The sequence below is a fragment of the Talpa europaea genome (genome assembly GCF_964194135.1).
Source record: "Talpa europaea genome assembly, chromosome: 8".
NCBI lineage: Eukaryota > Metazoa > Chordata > Mammalia > Eulipotyphla > Talpidae > Talpa > Talpa europaea.
In genome coordinates this window covers 21,472,735-21,496,467 of record NC_140075.1, presented here as the reverse complement: position 1 = coordinate 21,496,467, position 23,733 = coordinate 21,472,735, and the positions used below count along the sequence as shown (strand labels likewise).

Here is a 23,733-nt window from a genome sequence, read left to right as displayed (position 1 = left end):
TTATTTAACAAACCAGGGAAAAACAAAGAGTCACTGAGGCTGCAAATGGCCTTTACCTCATCCAAAGCAGTGTCCAGTGTTTTCAAGTCCTAAACACAAAGGCTTCCAAGATGGCGTCTTCCTGCCACTGAGGCCTGGAGCACGCAGCAGCCACACCCTAGGCCAGGATCCGACTCACGAAGGCAGCAGAAGATACAACAGGACACGCTCACGGAACTGCCAAGATGCCCAGCACCAGACAAGCGACACTCTAAACAGCAGCTGCAGCGGCCCCGAATGACCTGACAAAGGGCCACACTCACGCAGCTCAGTGGGGCGCCTGGCTCCAGGTCTTCGCCTTCCCTGCCAGGCTGTAACAGCAGCAAAACTGGGAACAGTTTCAGTTGCTCGACTGCTTGCAAAGCCTCTGAACTTTTCTTCTCTGAGGTTGGCTGCTGGAGGCCTCTCCACATCCTTCAGAGGCCCCCACCAGCCTTCTGGAAGATCGGCGTGGTGGGGGCAGAAATCGCTGACCCCCCAATTGCTGAAGATCCAGAGACTCTGAATCCCAAGCAATGAATGCTGAACACTGAATCTTGGGGGCTGCTTCTGCCGTCCCTTTTATTCCTCATCAGAATCTCCACCTCCATTGATAGTGTGTCTGCATTTTCCCTGGGGCTATCTATCTTCACCAGCAGCCCCCTCCAGGGGGCACCATCTGTAACAGTCTTTGGTTTCAGCCAAGGGTTACATTTTGGGGTTCTCAAGTGGTCACAGAAAGCCGGGCCTCAGCTCTCAACTTTCTCTTTAGAGATGGGGATATCATGCCAGAAAGAAGCACAGAGGCAGCATCAAGACAAGAGCTGCCTTCAGGCCCTGTTCTGGAATAAAAGGAGTTCCTGGGCCCAAGGTCTCAAAAGGCAGGATTTCCGGTGCCCAGGAGACTCAGGCCACTAGCCTCTAACCAAGTAAGGTCTGTGAAACCCACGGTCTGTGTGACTTGATCTGAAAAGCTGCAGTCTGGCCCAGAGTTCATACCCAGGGCTGGCTGGAGAGGAGTCGACTGCACCCCCAGGAAGGCTTTCAGCTGCCCAGTCCCTGGGGGCAGAGGCCAAGCCTGTGGGGCTCTGCTGCTGCTTCGGGCCTGGCTGTCCTCACTGCCAGGATAGAATGGCATGGTGGCCCCCTGGCTACGGCCTTGGCCTCTCTCTCGCTTTGGTGGCAAGACCCTGCAGGAGGGTGGGTCAGTGCGTGGCCAGGGTCCTTATTGCTGCATCTGGCTCTCCTGATGAGACCTGCCTTAATTCCAGGGAGCTCGTTCCATGGATTAGAAAAGACCTGGGTTTAAATCCTGCCATTAATTTTGTTACAGGGCAGGGAGAGGGGAGCCCCAGACCCCCCAAAACCTGCCTGCTCTAAATGGGTTCTGCCATCTGCTGCATCAACACAAAACAGGAGACTTTGATGGGAAGGAACTTTAATACAATCAGTGAACAACACAGGGAAGGCAAAGAATCTAGTTTCTAAATCAAGCACCCACAGTTACCCGGCCCCTCGTGGGTAAAAGTCCACCCAAGCAGGACTGGCCCAGAGCAAGGCCCCAAAGCTGCCCCAAGACTAAAGCACCTTCCAGTGGGGACCCACAGAAAAGGGTCAGAAACAACCGGACAAGTCTGGGAGGAAAAGAGCAAAATCAACATCAAGACAAAAACAGCCATTGTCACCTCCCCACGGGTCTCTCCCCACATCTGTGTCACCCCATCCACGACCGAAAGGCAAGCGCAGTTTCTCCACGTGTCTCTCAGCTCCATGTGCCTCCCCCAGGTCTCCTTCTGGCTCCATCCTGCTTCCTTCCTTCCTCAGTCTCTTTGCAGCTTCTTCTCTCCCTGCTCAGCTCCACCCTCCTTTTGGGTGGGGCAGGGAACCTGGAACCTCCCCCTTTCCAGGGGACTTCCCTGTTTGATTAGCTGTGTACCTGTGGACAAGTCATTTCTTTAATTGTTCTGTACCTGTGTTCTCTTCTGCAAGCCACGGAAAATAGCCCCGTGCTGCAGGGCTGAGAGAGGGAGTGCAAAGATCACTCGTCACACCAGGAGGCGAACTGATGGGAGCCGTCCTTATAGCCTCTGCTGGATACTGGAGCCAGCGCTGCTACCCAGACCCATCTCCCTTTCGTGACAGACCGGGGAGGGGTTGGGGGGCTCTCTGACAGGACAGAGGAGTAGGGTCACTGTTTCCCAGAGTTTCAAGCCTTCCAGGAGAGCCTAGCAGCCAGCTCCTGACCCGAGAAGCCTGGACTATGGCTCCCAGGGCAGAGCCACAGTCAAAGCTTTTACTCTTTCAGGGCCTCCCTGGTGGCGCAAGCGGTTAAGACGCAGCCTATGAAGCCGTCCACAGTCACTGCAGCACGAGTTTGATCCCAGGCCAGGGAGATACCCACATGGCACAGCAGACCTCTCCTGCTCGCCCGCCGCTCCCCTCAGCAGTGTATTTCAGTCAGTCTGTTCTGTTCCCCACTCTGTCTCTGGTGAACCCTCTCACCCCCCTGCATCTCTGGCCTGTACCCCAGTGCTCGGATAAATAAATAAATAATAAATCATTAAAAAAAAAAAAGCTTTTGCTCTCCCTTCCGCACTGTGGTCCAGGCCCACGTTCAGCTCTAGAGGGGGATGCAGGGGCCCACGGGGCCTGGGGCCTGGACACTGAGCAGGCCCGGCCACCTCAGAAGAAAAGGCAGGGCTGTTCTCAGAGCCCCTGTCTTCTGTCTCTCCTCTGCGCTCACCCTGCTAATGTGGCCATCCTGACACCCGCCAGGTGCCTTGACCCCCTGCTGGGTTTGGTGGCTTTCTCCCCCTCTGCTACACTTCTTCCTCACTCCACATCCCAGGAGGCCCAGTCCTGGAGATTCTCCCAGACCTCTGCTCAAGTGTCTTGTCCCAGTCCCTGGGACCCGCCCTCTCTGTCCCTCCTCCCGGGCATTCCTGTGCTGCTCCGCGGGTTCTGCGGACCCTGCTGCAGAGTCCCCACACGTTGGCATTCAAAGCTGCTAGGAACCATTCATCTGGCCTTTTCTTGTCCCTTACTTGGTCCCTCCTCTGACCCACCACTGCCCAGGCCTCACCCAGCATATTTCTTCTTCTTGCATTACGGTCCCACCCTCTCTACTGGACAAATTCCTCCCTATCGCTGTGTCTTTTCATGGTTTTATAACCAACTTGATTGGTTCGGGACGAGACAATCCACATTTCCTGGAAGTGGGGCAGTTTTGGTGTTCAGTGCTGAAACTGCCCCATCAAAGCCTCTCTCTTCCACCTCATACAGAGGTGGGAGGAACTGAGTGTGCTTATTCTTTAAATCCCCGTCTCAAGGTTTCCTCCCCTGTGAGCTTCCTCCGGGCAGGCATGCGGCTTCCTTGGCCTCCTGTCGCTCTGCTCCCGGGGAGGTGGGTGCCCTCTGGGTTTCTCCGTCTTCAGGCCTTCTGCTCCCGGACAACGCGATGCTGCTCTTGGCTGTTCGAGCGTTGAAGGTGACAGCGAGTGCTCGGGCAGGACTCCACCCCAGCAACATGTGCAGACCCTGGGAAATCAGCTTTAAAAAGGCAGCTTTTCTGTGGAACCATTTTCTGGATGGGGAAACTGAGTCAGAGAGTAGGACCCGTGACATGGGGCCTGCTCTGTGAAGCAGGAGGGCGCTCTTTGCCTGCAGGGAGTGGTTTCCCTCCCTTTCTTCCAAGTGAGCCTTCTTTGCCAGTGACTGTGCCCAAGGAAGGCTCTGGGGTGCAACAGGACTCAGGCCTGACCCCTGCTCTCGATGAAGACAAAGAGGGGCAAGAAGTGGATGCTGCCCCCACTGGGAACACTACTGTCAGGGCAAGTGTGAACACTGGACAGGGACGGTGGGGCAGCCAGAGAGGCAGCACACGGGCTCCCTGCAAGGTTCGGTGGAGGCCAGGGGAGCCCTCGAGATTAAAAAATAGTCTCTCCCTCCCCCCACCTTTCTGCATAGAAAACAAAGCATAGTGGCGATAAACACAGAATTCCTCAGAGGCTCCTCAGCAGGCCCGCTGCTGGGAGGACACTGCAGGAGGCAGAAGCAGGGGCTGGGCTTGAGCAAGGCCCTGATGGAGGCCTTGGAGGGTGGAACAACTGAGGCCTGTGAGTGCTTGTGGGGGGCGAGGAGGGAGACATTCAGATTCAGACTTGCTGACTCACGGTCCCCGAGTGCTGGAGCCTGGTCGGGGAGCTAGGTCTGGAACTGTCGCCAGGAAGGCAGGAATCTGAGCTCATGTGATGCAGGAGGCAAAGGGAGGGTAAGAGCTTCCCAGCAGGCCCAGGGACACTTCCGCTCTTTAAAGGCCTTGGGTTGACCAGAGAGGGGTGGAAGGCTCTTGGGGGACCTCGGATCAGACCCACCAAAACTCCAAGGCACCACTGAGGGTTACTCACCCGGCCAGCAATCGAAGGAAACCTTACCAAACGCAGTGTCAGTGCAGCTGGTTTTTATTATTAAAGCCAAGATTGGAAAATGACTGTCCCCTCCCGGCCCCCAGCCCCCTCCCTGTCTCCAGATCCATCCTTCATGTTCTGTGATGGTGAAAACAAAATTCGTCTTGAAAAGACTCAGAAACACTCATGCTGAAGTGAGAATGGGGACGAGTGATGTGGGTCCAGGTGGTGGTCTTCAAGGGATGGCGTTGGCTCCCCCGGGGGCTCCTGGGAAAGACGGTTGGGGGGGCTGGGCTGCCCCTGCTCACAGTGCTGCTCCCGAGGCTCCCGGGGACTCGGCAGGAACGAAGGCAACAAAAGAGGCTGAGCTGGGCCCCAGCTCTACCCTGCGGAAGCCGGGCCATGGGCTGGTTTTTGTAAAAATGGTTTTAAAAAACAACCCAGCCATGAGCACCCCCTCCCGAGCAGGGTGAGACGGGCACCAGCTCTGGGCTTTGAGGTCTGAGGCTGGTGGCCTCCTGCCCTGGCATCTCTGCCCTGGAGGCAGGCAACACCCTGAGGGTGCCCCTGAGCCCTGGCATGTGGCCACAAGGCATCTGGGGCCCTGGGAGAGCTTCCCTCCTCCCACCCAACCTGCCTTAGGCTTCAGGGACCCTGTGCAGCTTTTGTTCTTTGGATTCTAAACATCTGAGCTTCTCTGGGGGCTGGAAGGGGAGGATGGGCTGGATCTGGAAGACAGTGAAGCCTTCCTGGTTCTGGTGGAATGGCCTGACCCGGTGCTGCGGCTCAGGACTGGTAGGGGCTGAGCCTGCAGGGTTGGGCCTAGGCCTGGAGGCAGGGACCAAGGCCCTCTGTGGTGGGCCGGGGTCCTCCGATGGGGACGACAGCAGGTCCGGAGCTCTGGTGTCCCCCATGGGCAGCTGGGGTGGCTGCGGCAGTGGCCGGGGAGAGGGACTAGGCTCGGAGGCTGGCTGGTCGCGGGCGGGGCTGTAGTCGCTGGAGGAGCCCAGCGTCAGGCTGCTATCGCTCTGGGCCTGGGTGCCAGAGCTGTGGACCCAACGCGAGGCACTCTCGGAGGTGGCGCTGGCACAGGTGCCGTTGCTGCCAGCTTTCAAGGGCACATCCACCAAGAAGAGGTCGGAAGAAGTGTTGGGCTGGTGGATGTCTATGGCGGCTGTGGTAACCAGGCACATGGCTGGCTCTGGGACACCACTGTCTGCAAGAAAGGAGGGGATACCAGTCACATTTCACCCTTGGCCTCACACGTGGGCTGTGTGAGCTGTGTGAGCTGAACCAGGGGCTGGGAGCTGGGCCTGATGCAGCTGTAGGTGGTGTGTCTTTGTGGGAGAGGCCTCAGGAGGCAGCCTGGTTCTCTGATATCTACCACCCATCCCACAGGGAGGATGTTGAACCCCATGTTGTTGAACTTGAGTGTAGACAGTACTCTGTGAGAGCGGATCTGTGGCATGTCTGGTGGAAGTTACAGGGGCCGGTCCTGTTGGCCATCAACAATGTTCTAAAATAGAGGGTTGAACTCTGAGTGATGACAATCCAGGAGCAGAATAGAATAGAATATTCTTCAGGACAGATCATATACCAAGCAACAAAGCAAGTACTAATAAATTTAATAAGATTGAAATTATATCAAGTATCTTTTGAGATCATGTGGTATGAAACTAGAAATCATTTACAAAAAGAAAACTGGAAAATTCATAATTACGTGGAGTTTAAACAACATGGTACTGAATAGACAATGAGTCAAAGAAAAAAATCAAAAGAGAAAAAAAAATGTACTCTGTGATAAATGAAAATACAGCATACCAAAACTTATGGGATGCAGCAAAGTAAGTTCTAAAAGGGAAGTTCTAGCAATAAGTTCCTACCTCAAGAAACAAGCAAGATCTCAAATAAATAACTTAATTTAGGGAACTAGAAAAAGAAGAACAATTAAAGCCCAAAGTTAGTAGGATGTAAGAAAGATCCAGCTGGAAACAAACAAAATAGAGGCAAAAAAGAAAGGAGGAAATATCAATGAAATCTGGTTATTTCACAAATTTTAGCTGTAGTCCCCAAGAAAAAACAAGGTCTCAAATAAAATCAGAAATGAAAGAGAAGACATTATAACTGATAACACAGAAATACTAAGGATCAAAACAGACTACTGTGAACAAAGACATCAAAAATTGGATAACCTATGGGCCTCCCTGGTGGCGCAGCGGTTGAGCGCTGGGTTGCGAAGCTGCCCGCGGCCTCTGCGGCGCCGGTTCGATCCCTGGCTGCTCCCCGGCCACCGGAGGAGGGTCCCACATGGTGCGCAGACCTGCCCTGCCGCCCGCTGCTCCCCTCAGCAGTGTACTTCGGTCCTTCTGCCTGCTCTGCTCCCCGCTCTGGCTCTGGTGAATTCTCTCACCCTCCCGCGCTTCTGACTGTACCCGGTGCTTGTATAAATAAATAAATAAATAAATCTTTAAAAAAAATTGGATAACCTAGAAGAAACGATAAATTCCTAGAAACATACAAGCTACCAAGACTAAGTCAACAAGAAGTAGAAAATCTGAACAGACTGTTTACTAATAAGGAGATTGAATCAATAATCAAAAACCTCTGGCAAACAAAACTCCAGGACGTGATGGTGAACAAACAGGTACTATATCAATCCATGTGATATAGTACATCGATGAAATGAAGGATCGCAATCACATGATCATCTCAACAGATGCAGAAACAACACTTGACAAAATTCAACATCCATTTATGATTAAAAAAACAACCTCTCAACAAAGTGGGTATACAGGGAACATACATTAAAGAACATACTGAGAGGCTTACAGCCCCAATCATATTCAATGGTAAAAAGTTGAAAGCTTTTCCTCTAAGATCAGAAATAAGACAAGTATGCCCACTCTTACCACTATTTCAATACTATTCAACATAGTATTGAAAGTCCACACCAGAGTGATTTGGCAAGAAAAAGAAATGAAAGGCATCCAAATTGGAAAGGAAGAATTAAAACTGTCACTATTTACACACAACATATTATACACAGAAATCACCCTAAAGACTCTAAGAAGAAACTCTCAGAACTAATCAACAAATTCAATAAAGTTGCAGAATGCAAACTCAATATACAAAAAAAAAAAGTTGCATTTCCATATACTAAAAATGTCCTGTCAGAAAGAGAAACTAAGAAAATAATCCCATTTCCAATTGCATCCAAAGGAATAAAATGCCTAGGAGTAATTTTAACCAAGGAGGTGAATGACTTTTACACTGATATATATATATATATATATATATATATATATATATATATATATATATACACACACATACACACACACATATACACACACACACATATATATATATATGTCTCTCTATATATATAGACACATAACAGAATATTATTCAGCCATAAAATAATGAAGTCTTACCATCTGTGAGAACATGGAGGGCATTATCCTAAGTGAAATAAATAAGATGGAGAAACACAGGTATTGTATGATCTTGCTTACATGTGGGATCCTAAAGACAATCAAACTAAGCTCACAGACACAGAGAACAAATGAGTGGTTGCCTGAGGTGAGTGGGGGATGAAATGGGTGATAGGGGTCAAAAGGTACAAACTTCCATTTATAAAATAAATAAATCATGGGAAAGCAATGCACAGCACGGTGATTATACTCAATAACACCATAGTCAATGCAAATATGTGCTGCATATTTGACAGTTGCTAAGAGAGTGGACCTTAAAAGTTGCCATCATAAGAATAATTTAACTATATATATAGAGAGAGACAGAGACAGAGAGACAGATGTTAACTAAACTTACTGTTGTGATCATTTTGAAATATACAGTAGTCCCCCCTGATCTGTAGAGATACATTCCAGCACCCCTAGTAGATGCCTGAAACCACAGAAACCTATCTGTACTGTGTTTCACATAGAAACCTATGTAAGTTTAATTTGTAAGTTAGGTACTATAAAAGATTAACAACAGTAACGAAGAATAAAATAGAATATATATAACACTGTATAATAACCAAGTTTAGTGAATGTGGTTTCTCTCTCAAAATACGTAGAAATGTTTGGCCCTGTGGACCGCAGGCATCTGACACTGTGAAAAGTTAAACTGGGTGGGAGGGAACGGCTGTATATAGGAGATGAATCATTACATTGTACAACTGAAACTAATATAATATTAGACATCAGTTGTACCCCATCACCCTAAAAAAGGTTCAAGCTAAGGAGAAGTAAGACACTGAAGGACTGAGTGAAAACCGCTCTGTTCCCTGAGGCTTTCCAAGTGCAGGAGTGAAGCATCAGGCCAGGGCCTGCTCGCTGCCGACTGCTTCTCAGCCTAACAAAGCTGTTACCTCAGCCTCATCACGCTCCTTCTGAGAGGTTCTCAGGTTTGGAGGCAGTGAGGTCACTTAGTCCAGCCACATTTCCATTCCAGGGCCCCACCTGCAGCCCTCATCTGTGGCCATCACCCAGTGCCCACAGCTCCGACGCCCAGCACAAAGCTCCAGGTGTTTTAATGGTGTCCTCTGCCTGCAGTGATGGCACAGGCACCAGGAGATGGGCAGGCCAGGCTGAGGGGTAGCCAGAGTCACATCTGTCGTGGGGCAGAGCAGATGTCCCAGTGTGTAAACAATAGCCCCCCCAAGACTTACCACTGCTGGGCCCGTTGTAGTACTGACTGATGTAGCTGTTCATGTCATCTTGCACCGTGGCGTCTGCGGAGGTGAGGACAGAGAAGGGGGAGTGTGAAGAGCTGCCAGAGCCTGAAAGGCAGGGACTATGCAGGTGGTGGTCCTCCCCAGTCCACCCTCCGTCCCCACCACCTGCCTCCTGGAAGCTCTGGGCTCCACGGGGGCCACCTAGCTTGTGACTTCAACCTGGGCTGGCACCAGGGACCTGGGGCCTGGTCACACATGAGCTTGATGTGTGATGGGAACAGGTCCCTCCCTTCTCCGTCCTCAGTCCCCCATGGGGGAGACAGGAGCGTGGAAAGGAGACGGGACTTTCCCGTGGCCTGAGCCTCCAAATACACGCAAGGGTCTCGGGATCACTGCGAGCTCCGTCCTCTGCACACAAGCCCCAAAGCCACACGGTGGCAGAAGCCAACCAACTGCCACACCCGGGCCATCTGTCTGAGGACGTCTTCCGGGGACTCCAGGAATGGACCTGAGGGGCAGCCCACCACCCACATGGGCCTCGCATATGGGGAGTCCTCAGTACGTATTTACTGAGTGAAAAGGACGCACAAAGCAAGAGGACGTAGAGGCAGGACCTGACCAGACAGGAGTGGGGAAGGCAGGGGAGGGGCGAGGTGAGGGTGTGGAGGAGCCTGACAGCAAGAAGGAAAGCAGAAAAATGAGGCTTCGAAAGTCCCCCTAAGGAGCTTGGCCTTGTCCCAAGGTCAGTGAGGAGCCGCAGGGAAGTGTGAACATGGAGGGAGTAGGGGTGGAAGGTGCCAGAATGGAGGCACAAGAATGGAGGCACTGCAGGGGAAGGGAATACAGGCTGAGGGAGGCTGGGTGCCCCGTGGGACAGAGGAGAGGCTGGGGTCAAGCGAGAATCAGGAGGGATGATACATGATAGGCAGGACGATAATTAGGCTGGGACTGCAGTGACAGGATGAGGAACCCTGGCCCCCGGGCTGTTGTGCCTCCAGGCTGCTCCCCGGGTCCTGGTCAGGGAAGGCTCCGGGAATCAGACCAGGTTTCAGTCCTCAGCTCCTCCCTGCCTTGGCTGCGTGGCACTCCCTGGGCCTGCCCCTTGGCTGAAGGGCTAGGGCCCTACCCTCCAGGGTTGCTAAGGGGGTTAAGGAGCAGATAAGCGTCTGAGGAGTGGGACAGATAACCCACAAGGCTCTGGCCCACCCTCTCCGGAGATGTCTGGGGATTTCTCCGGGCGTGGGCTGCCACCGAGGGGGCCGGGCTTTCTGAGGCGTCTTTCCAGGGCGTTGCACCTGAGCTGGCACAGAAGCCTCTGCCCTGATACTGCAGGCCGAGGCCCAGCGGCAGCACAGGCAGAGCTGGCTCTTAAAAGCTTTTTTGGCCTCTTTTGATCCTTAAATGCCTGCGGTCAGAGGTGTGTTTTGCTTTAATGCCTGAGCTAAGGGAGGGACCCGGGACTGGCTCCAGGCCCTGCCCAGGGATCTGCAAATCAGACAACACACCCCTCAGTGGTTCTTTATAATTTATGTTCTGAATTCAGCCTCACCCCATAGGCTGCCCTGCAAGCGAGAAGTGGCTGGTGTGTTGCTCCCTGCAAGCAGTGCGGGAGCAGGCCCACCGGGGCCTGGTTTGATCCCGAGCCCTCGGCTGCAGAGGCACCTAGAGCGGGCAGGCCTCTGGGTTCAGCTGAAGAGTCGACAGACCATGCAACTTTACCCCACCTCACAGCTGGTGGCCTGGAGTGAATGAGAAAAACCCAGGCCCCAGGTTCTTGCCACTGGCCCATGACAGGAGTGTGAGCAGGCCAGAGTTCCTCTCTGCCTGTTTCTTTATCTGCACCGTGAAGTGAGGTGAAGTTCTTACACAGAATGACGGGACCGGGGAGATGGCTCCTGATGTTGCCACCACCTCTGAGGGTCCAAGAGGTGACAGAACAGAATGTGGGAGGAGGTTCCCAGAGCAGGACCCACCTCATCTCCTGAAAGGGTGTCTCCCATCGTGGCCTGCACACCCGGGTCAAGGGAGCTCCCCCTCTCTGTCGAGCAGCTCAACTCAACTCAACTGCTCAGCAGGGCAGCTGGCCCCTAGGCATCGGGCCACAAGTCTCTGCCCCCAAGAGCACAGCCTGGGCCTCCTGGGACGTTGACACCTTGGCCAGGCAAGCGACTTGGGCCTCCCTTATTTTCCAACTCTGGAGGCTTCACTGTGTTTCCCAGAAGTGGTCAGAATAGGTAGAGGTAGAGGGGGATGCTCCAGAGGGTGGTGTTGGCTCTTCACATACTGAGGCCCTTTGATCTTCCCACTTCTGAGGGCTGGATTAGCTGCCAGACTGGTCCCTCCCCAGACTTGGAGTGCCCACTCCCCTAATCCAGGCCAACAGCCTGCAGGTGGGCACAGCTGACACCCTTCTTCACTGACTCAGGAGCTCGGGGCCAACAAGGATACCCAGCCCTTTCTTCCCTGGTGAAGGCCAGGACTTCGCCTCCTTGTATTTTATGACCCCTCCAGGGGGTCTGGTGTCTATGGCCCCAGGGAAAGGTCTGGAGGTGCAGCCTGCTAAGGCTCTGAATCTGGGTCCAGCCCATAGGCTTGGTGTTGACACCAAGCCTGGTGTTGACTCCTTCAGTGAGGATGGTCACTTTTCTCTCTATCCAAGTGGCTCATAAAAATAACCCAGACCAGGTGACCTTCAGCCCAGACATCTCTCCTGAGCTCTGACTGGGCTGGCCAATGGACAACTTCTGGATGACCTCCAGCTAGCTCTGACTCAAAACTCCCAAAATAGATCCCCCTTTCGGCCTCTCCCTCCGTCGTGGCGAGGTCTTTCCTAACCCATGCCAAGTCCGAGACCCATGGAGGGCTCCGATGCCCTCTGCTCTGGCCTTGTGGTCCAGCCTGGGGTCTTACTGAAACTGCCCCCTTTGGGGTCTTGCTGTGATCTAATGAGTGGGAGCACTCACCCCGCAGGCTGTGACACAACCTACATCCTCAGGTGCCGGTCTGTACAGTGTGGTTTGCTGACCCCACCTTCACTTTTTCACCAAACCTTTGCCCCACTGTGAGCTTTAAGACACAGACTGAGAGTGAGCCTCGGCCACGCTGTTCTCAGAGCAGACACTGGTGCTGCTAGGTCTCTGCTCCAGGCAGGCCCCTTCCCCAGACCCCTGGGGCGGGAGTTCTGTCCCTACCCACACAGGGGCCAGACAGCCCTTGAAATGCACTTCATTTTCCTCTCAGTTGCCCTGTGCCCGGCATCTCTGTCAGTTACTAATGGTTAGGGTGACAGACCAGTCAGGCAGGGCCTCTGGCCCAGGACACTGCCCTCCACCTTCCGGGTACAGCCTGCAGTCCAGGTCCCGCTCTTTGGCACTTCCTATCCAGAGACTAGTTGGGTGTCTGGAGCTTGGGAGGAGGAAGGATGCTTGGGGCCAAGAACAGGTCACCTGTCAGACTTGGTGTGGGGTGTCCACCTTCCATTTGCCCCTGGCTTGTTTTTAACAAGCACTAAGGAGCCCGAAGGCCACGTAGGATTCACCCTACGTGGGGACTGAGCTGGGAGAGCCTGGAGGGGCTAAAAAGCAGAATGGGCTCTAGGACAAAATGTCCTTGGGTGCCAATGTCCTTGGCTCTGCAGCTTGCACTGTGTGGCTTCGGCCATTCTGAGCCTCAATGTCCTCATCTGTTCAATGGGAATAAGAAACCTCACACTCTGTGAGTTGGAAGACTTGCTAAGATAATGAATGTCAAGTCCAGTGGCCATTCAGCTCCCTGAGCCTGGGCCCACAGTGCACAGTCCCAGGTCATTTTTGTAGCAGCTGCTGCAGCTGGTTTCAGATGCTCGGTGCCTTTCTTCCCTGGGCGTGAGCCTTCTGCAAACCGACCCTGACTAATCCTCCCGAAGCCAGTGGAGTGATGCCGTGGCAAGGCTTGTTATGTGAGTTTTGCCCAAAGGGAGGAGCCCTGCATGACTGCCCAGTGCAGCAGAGCTGGGAGAAGGGGTGCTGAGTCAGCCGGGCCTCTGGGAAGTGGCGGGGCCGGCCAGGCTGGAGGACTGCTTGTCCACGCATCCTGAGCACACAGCGTGCTGCTCCATGGCTTGGCCAGGAAGGAGGACACCCACACAAGAGCCTACGGTGTGCCAGGTCTGAGAGCTGTGTGTGTGACTGGCTGCTCAGAGCTGTACTTCTGCTACTATTCTCATTCTGGAAAATCAGGGCCTAGCGACACAGCTGGATACACAGTGGGGCTTCTTGTTCAAAAACATTAAGAATTTCCAGAGGGTAAAAGCAGAGCTCTGCATGAAGCCACACAGGTCACGGGCCACGATGCCAAGTGGTTAAGTAACTTGTTCAAGGCCCAGCTGAGTTTCCAAACCAGGCCTGAGGCTCAAGCTCCCAGCTGTCCCTAAAGGCCACGTGCCTCCTGGCTCTGGCAGTTGCTGTTGCTTTGTGTGAGGCCTTCCAGGGCTAGCCACTGAGCTCTGGGGCTCCATGGGCTCTCCGGGCCCCCACCAGGTACACACACACCGGGGGCCAGCGGCAACACAAACCCTGACGTGGCTCCATGAGCACAAAGGTTTGTCCTCTGCCAAGTGAACACTGGTGCCAGCCCTGCCTGGCCGGGGAGGGGCCTTGTCTGGGGGGTTCCTCTGGGTGCTGGTGCAGTGTGGGGGACGCGAGATTCGCTGTGATATATGGTGAAAACGCGGAGCTCCCACCAGCGGGTGTCACTCATAAGTTATGGGCAAGATCCGAGACTAATAAATTTGGGGGGAAAGTATTAATGACTGCACAGGGGCACTGTGAACTTGGCAGGCCCCAAAGTCTAGAACTTCACAGCCCAGGTTTTAAAAATGATTTGTGCTGGAGCGAGTCTAAACAGAAGCTGGTCGGCAGCGGTTGGACTTCACCACTGGGGACTGTTGAGACTGCAGGCGTCTCCTCACTCGCTCAGCCTCCCGGGCTACCCTCCTCTGGAGAGCCAGGCCCCCTCCTGGGACTGATCGATGTGTCTGCAGGTCAATCCCACAGACAACTGTGAGACAATTGTGCTGTGGTGGCCCCACAGCTTTCTGGCCTGACGGTCAACCCCAGCAACAAATGCTGCCCTTTCTCCACCTTCAGAACAGCCCAAGCGCCCTAGCGGGTCCAGCCATAATTTCTAGGTCATGGCAATCCCTCCCTGGACATATGCGATGCCAATGTGGGATGGGGGCCCTCTCCAGGCTGTGAATCATGCTGCTTGCTTTTGCACCCTCACCCCTAATTCCTCCTGCCTCAGAGGTATTCACTTTGATACTGATGTAATGGGGTGGCTGTACGGTTGCAAGTGGGGTGCACACTCTGTGTGTGGGCGTGGCTCTGGAGGCTGGGCAGGTGCAGGGCAGGAGCCATCTGGAGAGTGAGGGCAGCCTGGGTACTCAAGGATAAAGGAGAGCAGGGTGGGATTCCAGGGCTGCTGGGAGGCCCATCTGCAGCTGCTCCCCGGGGGTCATTTTTGGCATCTCTATGGGAGGCCCCAGTGCCTTGTTTGGATGTCCCCCAAGTTCCCAGAAGGGTCACTAAAGACCCTGTGACACCCTGGCTCATGATACACAGCTGATCAAATTTATGCTGAGTGAATGTTGAGCCTGACACGGCATCCTCCCTCCAGATTCTGCCTCCCTCTTTTTCCGTGTGCGCGCTCTGCACTGGGGACTGCAGAGAGGAGGCCGGGGACTCAGTTTCACAGCATTCCCCCACACTCAGTGGGATTATTTTAGAGACTTGGCTTGCTCGTAGACTTTCTAAGGCAAGATTTCACTCCCAGTGGGCCCAGGGTCTGTGGGTGACTGGCTGAGGGATGATGGCCGTGCCGTCACCTGCAGAGCTAAGGCTCCTGACGAGAGAGACTGCAGTGCTGCACCAGAGGGGCTCTCCTGAGCTGAGGTGTGTCTAAAAGTGGGCACACTTAAGGAAAGATCGCTGCGTGTGTGTTCCGGGGGTAGGGAGCAGAGGACACCTGTGTGGGCAAACCCGTGGTCCAGAGATAACGAAGCCTGAACATGAAGGTGTAGAAGGACATTGTCCAAGAAACACGGAGGCGGTAACACCAGCAGGCCATGGACTGTGGGTCAGGCCTACAAAGCCCTAGAGCAAAGACAGGCACTAAAGGAGCTCTAGCTGAACACAGATAAACTAAGTTCCCCATGGGCACCCAAAAGGCCCTCTGCCGAAGCAGCGGTAGTGGGGACCTAGAACTCAGCAGAGTCAGAGGGTGGGGGCAGGCCTGAGGCCGCTGTGGGTGGACTCACAGGCAGACCCCACAGGCTCAGGCACCTTCTGACTACATAGCAGGCATCTCGGGCCCAGAAGAGAAAAGCAGGGGTGGCCTCTTGGCAGTCTATGCCTGTCTTGCTGCTCCCCCAAACAGCATTTGGTTCTGGACTTTGAGAAGGATCAAAACATCGGTGGCTGGGGGCAGAGTAGCTGGGAAAGAAACAGAGTCTGTCCCCTGAGAACTGACTCCAGGGGGCAAAGGGAACAGACCCTGCAGGAGAAAACACCAGGAGACTCATCTCTAGCAGGAAAGCTCAGCTGGGAGGCACCAGCAGGGCTGTGCATAGAAACTGTGGCAAGTGGGAGGCGAGCACTGGGGGCAGGTGTGGCTCGTGGGAGGGAAAATTTCCTAATATCCCAGCCATGTGAAGGCGGAGGCTTGGGTCTCCCTGCGAGGAACAAAGCACCCGTGTTGAGCGGAAGGTAAGCTGAGGCTCTTGGCAGGGTTATAGATGGGATTCAGGAACCTGCAGGAGGGCTCCCCTGGCCCCCAAGCTCTATATTTCTAAGATCTAAGGTCTCTGGAAAGATAATAACACTCAGCCTGCTCCCCAAAACCTTTCACAGTGCCTACAGCCGGCCAAGCACGCTCACAGCCCACTGCCCACACCTTCTAGGAGGGACATGGAGCTGGGAGGCTGGGGTCCCCATCACAGCAGGGAAGGCTGGGCAGCCCAGTCAGAGCCGAGGACCTGCTCAGGCTCCAGCCTCCCACCCTGCCCAGCCCAGGATGTCCTTGCTGGGAGTGGGTGTGCCAGGTGAAGAAGGTGAAGCAGGTCCTGCAGCAAGCTGCACTTCAGGGCTCCACAGGGGTGGCTACTCCAGCGCCACCATCCCCGTGTGGGACTCTGAAAGTCAACTGTCTTCTCTGGGTCTGAGCTTCCTCCTCTACTCGAGAGAGAAAGGAGGTGTGAGGATGTCAGGACATCATTCAGTAAAGAGCTTCCCTTGAAGAGGTTTGATGAATTTTAGCTCCCTTCCCTCAAGGTAAAAAACTGTGAACCTGGAAACACAGTCTCAATTATCAGGGGACGTCAATATGGAAGTGCACTTCCTGGTGCAGTCCAGAACCCCCTACCCAGACACCCGCAGACACCCAGGAAAGGCGCGCAGCCAGGGCCCGCTCTGAAGGCCCCCATCTACCCCTGCCTGGCTCCCAAGCCCCCTGAGCTGGGGCTGATCCCTGGCCTGCGTGCATCAGGTCACAGCCTTCCCGAACCCCAAACGCCCAGCCCTGAGGCCAGGCCATCCCCAGGGGTGGGATTCTCGCTGCATCACACAACTGCAGTCCGGGACACTAGCGGGCCTGGTGGACACCCCTTTCCCTGAGCTCCCAAGCGCCCTGCAAGGAAGGCTCAGCACCTCCCATCCGACAGCTGGAGAAACTCAGTCCGAGAAAGATGGAGCCCCCCCTCCCCCCTCCCGGGGATGAGATGAGCTTCTCTGGGGACCCCACCTGGGTCGGAGCCCGGGGTCACATCTGCTCCAACCTCCCTGCCCTCGATTTGCCCTCCTTTCGCAGGCGTGGGCTCCAGGCTCTCCTGGGCCCGACTGGGACTGAATATGGGGGGCGGGGGGCCTGGCAGCGCAGTGGGAAGCCCCGCGCGGGGCTGGGGTGTTTTCCCGGGCTCGGTGTGGTCACCCAGGGGAAGCTCACGCCGCCCCCGCTGCCGTCGCCCGAACCACCGCGCGCTCACGTGCCGGCCTCGCCTGAAGCTTTCTCCGGGCTCTGCTGGGAGCCCCGGCTGGGGGGCGCTCCCTGCGGGCAGGGAGGGGGCGGCGGCCCGAAGACCTGCTGCCTGCGGAAGCCCGGCCCGGCCCTGGGCGCAGCGCGGGCGGAGAGAAGCCGGGCTCACCTGGCTCACCTGGCTCCCGGGGCTCACCTGGTTCCCTGCGCTCACCTAGTTCCCTGCGCTCACCTGGCTCCCGGGGCTTACCTGGCTCCCGGGACTCACCTGGCTCCCCGCGCTCCCCGCGCTCCCCTGGCCCCCCTGGCTCCCCTGGCTCCCCGCGCTCACCTGGCTCCCCGCGCTCACCTGGCTCCCCGCGCTCACCTGGCTCCCCGGGCTCCGGCCGCCGCTGCTCCGCCGCGCCCCCGCCCGCGCCGGCGGCCGCCGTCTCCTCGGCCCACGCGCCGGCCTCCAGCACCTGGTAGCGGCCGCGCGGCTGGCTGAGCACGTGCGGGGTCCGCAGCGCCGCTTCGCGCTCGGCCGCCAGGTCCAGGTCCTGCTGCGCCAGGTGCGCCCGCAGCTGCCGGATCTCGAACTGCAAGAGGAGAGCGGGCTGGGGCCGGGCGGGGACCCCAGCGCGCCGCCGGGGCGCCTCGGGCCGAGAGAGGGGCGCCTACCCCTGGGGCCCGGGTCTGACGCCCGGGGTGGGGGGTGGGGGCGGCCCCCCGCGGGACGGGGTGCGGGGGACGCGCCGCGACGGGGAGCGCCGGCCCCGGGGCGGGGAGCCCGGCGGGGAAGCCGTTCAGGGCGGTGCCCGGAGGGGCACCCGGGAAAGCCAGCGAGGAACACGGGGACACCCCACCCCACCCGGGGTCTGCTCCACCAGGCTGGGAGGCACCCCCTGGCCCAGCCGAACCCCCAGCAATGTCCCGCCCTCTATTCCAGGAGCTGTTCCGAGGGGAGGGGAGGGGAGGGGAGGGCCCCCCAGAGCACCCGCGGGACCCCAGCTCCGGGCTCCGGCCTCGGCTTCCTGTCCACGACGTGAGGCCCGACTCAGGCGTTCTGGGGGCCCTCGGCGCTTTATGAGGCTTGTGAAAAGACGCACACATTTTGATTTTGCTTCATTTGGGGGCAGGGACCTCTCAGGGAGGCTCGCAGATGCCTCTTGGGTTAGTGGCTGGGACGGTGGTTCACACCCTGGGCCTTCCTGCGAAGTCTGGGTCTGACCCCGCAGGGCCCTGTGCGCCCTGGGTGTGTGGGGGGGTGCCCGGGGAGGCCGGGGAGGGAGGAGGAGGCTCTCCCGCCACCCGTGGGCTCCCGCGCGCCTGCTGCTCCTGCAGAGCTGAGAGTGACTTGGGAGTTTGGGGGAAGAGACGGGAGACCCTGAGCTTGGGCTACCTGTGTAGGTTGCCCACCTACTGCCCACGCCCAAGCCCCATCCCTGCCCCTCCCTGGAGCTCAGACTCCCAGCTCCTCCTACCTGACCGCGCCATGGAACTGGCCTACCGGGTCCACATCGGACTTTTCACTGTTCCCCCAAACCTGCGCCTCAGGTATTTTCATCCCATTTTAGTTGGAGCCCAAAATGCATCCCCTCCCTCACTTCCTGGCTTCCCTCAGCCAATCTTCCCCCAAGTGCAGCGTCACCCCATCACCCTGCTTCTTGCTTCTCTCCACTCCCCTGCAGGCTCCCGCCTGGCCGCTGCAGCCTCCGCAGACCCTGCCCCTTCTCCCGCAGAGTAAGAGGGTCCTGAAAACCCACATCAGGCCGTGTCATCCCTGGTCCATAAACCTCCATCAGGAGGACAGCCGGACTTCGCCCTTGGCTCACAAACAGGCCCACCCCTGGGCCTGTCTCCATCCCACTTCACCTTGTCCTCTCTGCCTTTGCCCCCCAGACTCACCCGCTCCCCCTTAAACACAGCAAGGGCGGTTGGTCTCAGGGCCACACCCAGCTGCTCCCTCTGCTCCCAGCTCAAAGCTGCACCTGGGCACTTCGTCACATCGGCCTCTCTGAGTTCTCTGCGTCACATTTACCACCTTCATCAGGAGGTTTTTTTCTTTAATGTACTTTTTTTCCCTGATACACATAACACACACAACTAAAAGCATCCGCTCACGCCAGGATGACCAGGTAGCAAAGCGGCACTGGGGGGCCAGGTGTCAGTGCTCACAGCTCTTGTCTTTGGGGTTAGTTTCCCGTCCTCCTGTCGAGGACACACCCCTGTGCTGGGAGTAGGAGGAGAGTGGCAGAAGGTCCTGGCCTCAGGGGGAGGACTTCTGCTGGACCCTTGTTTTCAGCCCTGCCCTATGCCCAAGCCCCTGGGCAGCGCCAGCCACTGGGGAACACTCTGGTTCCACATCTCCAGAGGACAAACCCTTTGACTCTTGCAGACACGGGAGTGCTGTGCAGGATTCGGAAGGGGGCCAGCCCCCCTCCACTTGCCCTTGATCAGCTCCTCACCTCACCCCTTCCTCCCAAATTCCCAGTGTTCCGAGGGGGACAGGAGCCCACTTCCCTGACCATCCTCCTCTTAAGGCACCTCTCTTATACATCTTCCGTCCTCCCCAACCCCTGGAATCTCTGTCCTCTTTCCCCCGATGGACAAGCCTTCAAGAGACAGCTTCTTAAGTCTTCTGTATTTATGACTTTTTTCTTTATTATTATTTCAGTGGAGTTCAGGGAATGAGATCAGATAAATAAGTGTGGTCAATTGCCATTTTTTAAAAGACTACTCACTGGTTTTCCTCTCTCTCATCCCCAGGGGGGTGCTGATGAAAAAATAAATGAAGGTGTGATATGCAGTTGGTGCTAATCTCAAGGACAGTTCAAGCCACCCCTCTGCTGACCAGGTCCCAGAGGTCCCAAGGGGCCTACCAAGGCTAAATTCAGGCTGCCAACACAATGCCATGCAGAACTGGAAAGAAATGTGCACAACTGGCTCTCAGGAACAGCTAGGTCCACCTCGGCTCTCTCTGGAATATAATCCCTGTAACAGCCATGGTCTTACCTACTTTGTTGACTGGTACCCGGAGGCTCTCGATTCATATTGTTGAAGGATAATAAACTAATGAATGAACTAGTCAATTTTGCTCAATTCTGTGGTTTCAGACTGAGTCTTAACTCTAGTTACAGACAGCCCTAATCCTTCCAAAAAGCTGAGACAAAGACTGAGCCTTGACTCTGGTCACACTGAGCCCGGATCCTAGTCACAGACTGAGCCCTGATCTTGGTCATGCCCTGAGCCCTGGTCCTGGGCTCACATGGAGCCTGAACGCCAGGTGTTCAAGTTTGAACACACGCTGAGACCAATCCTAGACACAGACTCAGCCTTCACTGTTTTCAGATTCTGGACCTCAACAACCCAGCATTCAAATGGGGCTGCAGTTCTCCAAGGGTGAGAAAATGAGGCTGGCTCGTTATAGGGTGGATATGGAGAGGGTTCAAGTCACCCCTCTGCTGACCAGGTCTCAGAGGGCCCACAAGGCAACCCTTCTGAGCTCTGCTGGGTCGGAAGCCCCTGCTCCAGAGATTGATCTGGACTCCCTTGGGCACACTCAGCCCACTTTCTCCAAGGCTGCTCATCAGGGCCAGCAGGCTCAGCTAATGGCCTCCTAGGCCACTCTGAGGGAATGCATTATTGATGACTTGTAATTGATATAGTGCTGCCCATGACTGTCCCTCTAGAATTCAGGTCAGACAGCTGGATCAGGGCTCACCCAGCCCCAAGACCATATGTGCAGACATAGACATGAGCAAGTTTGGGGTTAGAGATATGAACCCCAAGTTTGTGGTAGTTCTCCCATTCATTCATTCATTCATTCAATCACACACTTATTCACTAAGAAGTCAGGTCAAGTTTGGTGAGGGCCACGTTATACTTCTATCATGCATTTTGGGACAAAATGTGCTCTCTCAGCTTGGAGGTAAGTCCTGGGTGGCCCTAGCAGGGGAGGGGGCTGTCTGCTGCAGTAGGAACAAATGTCCTGTGAGAGTCACAAGGCCCGGCTCTGGGTAGCACTTGTGGCAGAGGAGGTGTGTGTCTGAGAGGCAGAGGACTGGCAGGTAAGAGGGGGCTGGGAAGTCTGCAAGGCCATACCAGGCAGACACTTGCAGACACAGTGAACTGTTTTAAAGACTCAGATTTATTTAAAGAGCTACAAGAAACAATGAAGTCGTTTGAATGGAGTGGTGGAGGGGACAGGGTGATGATTTTGATGAGCATTTTGAAAACACGGTGTTGACTGTAGAACAGAGAACAGCTGGATGGAAAATGAGGCCAGGATGCGTAAGTGAATACCAGCAGGGAGGTTGCTGCAGCCACCCAGGCCAGAGGGGACCAGAATTTGGGCCAAGGAGCAGACTGTGGCAGTGGCTATAAGAGGAAGGATACAAGAACAATTTAGGAGGTGAAAGGGTTAGCATGGGATATGGCTTATGAAGGAAGAGGGGAACCTGTTGGGGGACATATATGTACAAGTTTCATATCGAGAGAGTTTGGAGTGACCAGATGTTCTCAGTCCTTCCTTGCCCTGCTCAGAATGACTGACTCCTTCCTGGGGAACTGGAGGTGGGCCAAGTAGCTATCAGTTCTGGTCATTGCCTCTGATGGTACAAAGGGTTGCCAGCATGTTTCAGCCTGATTCCTGACCGCCCCAGGCTGGACATGGCCACATGTGTCTTCCTGGTTGACGGAAGGGCTGTCAAAGGCTCCTAGGCCATCAGGGCCACATTTGTCAGGTGGTGAACTGAGATCCCCAGGTAGGAAGGAGTCATCTGTACTGGGGTTCATGTTCAGGGACAGGCAGAGCCCTCTGGTTCATAAGAAGTAAAGATGTGGACCTCCCCTGGTGGCGCAGCGGTTTAGCGCTGGGCTGCGAAGCTGCCTGCAGCCTCTGCAGTGCCGGTTCGATCCCTGGCCACCGGCGAGGGTCCCACATGGCATGCAGACCTCTCCTGCCACCCGCTGCTCCCCTCAGCAGTGTACTTCGTTAGTCTCCCTGTTCTGTTCCCCGCTCTGGCTCTGGGGAATTCTCTCACCCTCCCATGCTTCTGACTGTACCCAGTGCTTGTATAAATAATAAATAAATCTTAAAAAAAAAAAAAAGGAAGTAAAGATGGGCCCTGAATCCATGCCTGTGGCTTCCATTCCCACAGGCCTGTGTCAGGAAACTTGCAACCTCATAGGCGAGATGGAAGTGACTTAGCTGAAACAGAACAGAGGGAACTCCATAGCAGCAGACCTGGGAAAGGGCAGGAGTCCCTCAAGTGGGGAAAAGCTAAGGGCTGGAGGCAGGAGTCTGAGCTCGTGGTCCATTATCCTCCCTCACTCTGACCTTGGGTAAGTCTCTTTTCCTCCCTGGGCCTTATTTTCATTATGTGCTCAATAAGGAAAATGGCCTAGCTGTCTTCTGAGTCTATGATGAGCTCCACTCTGGCTCTGTGACCCTCACTGCGGGGGGAAGGAAGTACAAGTGCCAGGTAGCCATGGATGCTGGATAGAGGGCCCTCCCTGCTGAAGTGCCCCACTGCCAAAGGGCTGACACCTTAGAGGAAGGTAACAGCCCAGAGCCCCTAAAATGCATGAGAGTGTAGCACACAACAGACTGACTAGTCATGCAAAAAAGCAGGAAAAGGTGACCAATTATCAAGATGTTCTTAGACAGGACTTCAAAATAACTGTGAGTGATATGTTAAAGAATGTAGGGGAAGAGATGGACAAAATGGATGTACAATTCTGTGGAGAAACAACTTATGAAAGATATTGAATGAAACTTTTAAAACCTTAATAGATAATGTTTGAAATTGACATTGTTGGGTGTGTTTGACAGCAGACTGGAAATAGTAGAAGCCAGGCACACTGAACTTGAGGAACTTGAGAACAGGTCAATGGAACAGGATCAAAACTTACGGCCACTGGTTTATAGTTGCTTGTTGATTTTGATTTTTACTTTATTATAATTAGTCTTTTTCCTGGTCACTTATTTACGTTTTCTAAATTCCTGCTATGAGTGAGACCATCCGGTATTTTTCTTTTTCTTTCTGGCTTATTTTCCTGAGCATGATCCAAAAAACAAAAAGATGTAAAAAATATATAAGGGCCTCCCCGGTGGCGCAGCGGTTGAGCGCCGCGCTGTGAAGCTGTCCACAGCCTCTGCAGCACTGGTTCGATTCCCCGCTGGCCAGGGAGAACCCCACATGGCGCAGCAGACCTTTTCTGCCTCACCCGCTGCTCCCCTCAGCAGTGTCTTCACTCCGTCTGCCTGCTCTGCTCCCCGCTCTGGCTCTGGTGAATCCTCTCACCCTCCCGCGCTTCCGGCCTGTCCCCCAGTTCTTGTATAAAATAAATAAATAAATCTTATATATATATAATTTAAAAATTTATATATATATATATATATATATATATACAGAAAAAAAAAAAAACTTATGGCCAGAAGAAAAAAGATAGGATGAGAGAACAGAATAAGGTTGGGGGCAGAAAGAGAGAGGAGAGAGATGATCGGAAGGCCTAATGTATACAGTTAGAACTCCAGAAGGAGGAGCATGAAAGGATAGAACAGAGCAATAAAGAAACCATGGCCAAGAACTTTCTAAATCTAATGAAAAACATCAACCCAGAAATTCAAGATACTTA

The 23,733-nt window shown here is 54.7% G+C and overlaps 1 protein-coding gene across 1 annotated transcript in view; it reads right to left on the bottom strand.

Annotated features, from left to right (window-relative positions):
- Positions 1-5,062: 5,062 nt before the first annotated feature.
- Positions 5,063-23,733, bottom strand: part of TMEM266 (transmembrane protein 266) — a gene marked incomplete at its 3' end in the record, with an annotated part of 64,896 nt that continues 46,225 nt past the window's right edge. The window contains exons 8-10 of the mRNA XM_084239878.1: positions 17,480-17,690; positions 9,100-9,162; positions 5,063-5,640 (exon numbers count right to left, since the gene is read on the bottom strand). Of these exons, the coding sequence (XP_084096004.1) occupies positions 5,063-5,640; positions 9,100-9,162; positions 17,480-17,690 (852 nt within the window). The remainder of the gene's footprint in view (positions 5,641-9,099; positions 9,163-17,479; positions 17,691-23,733) is intronic.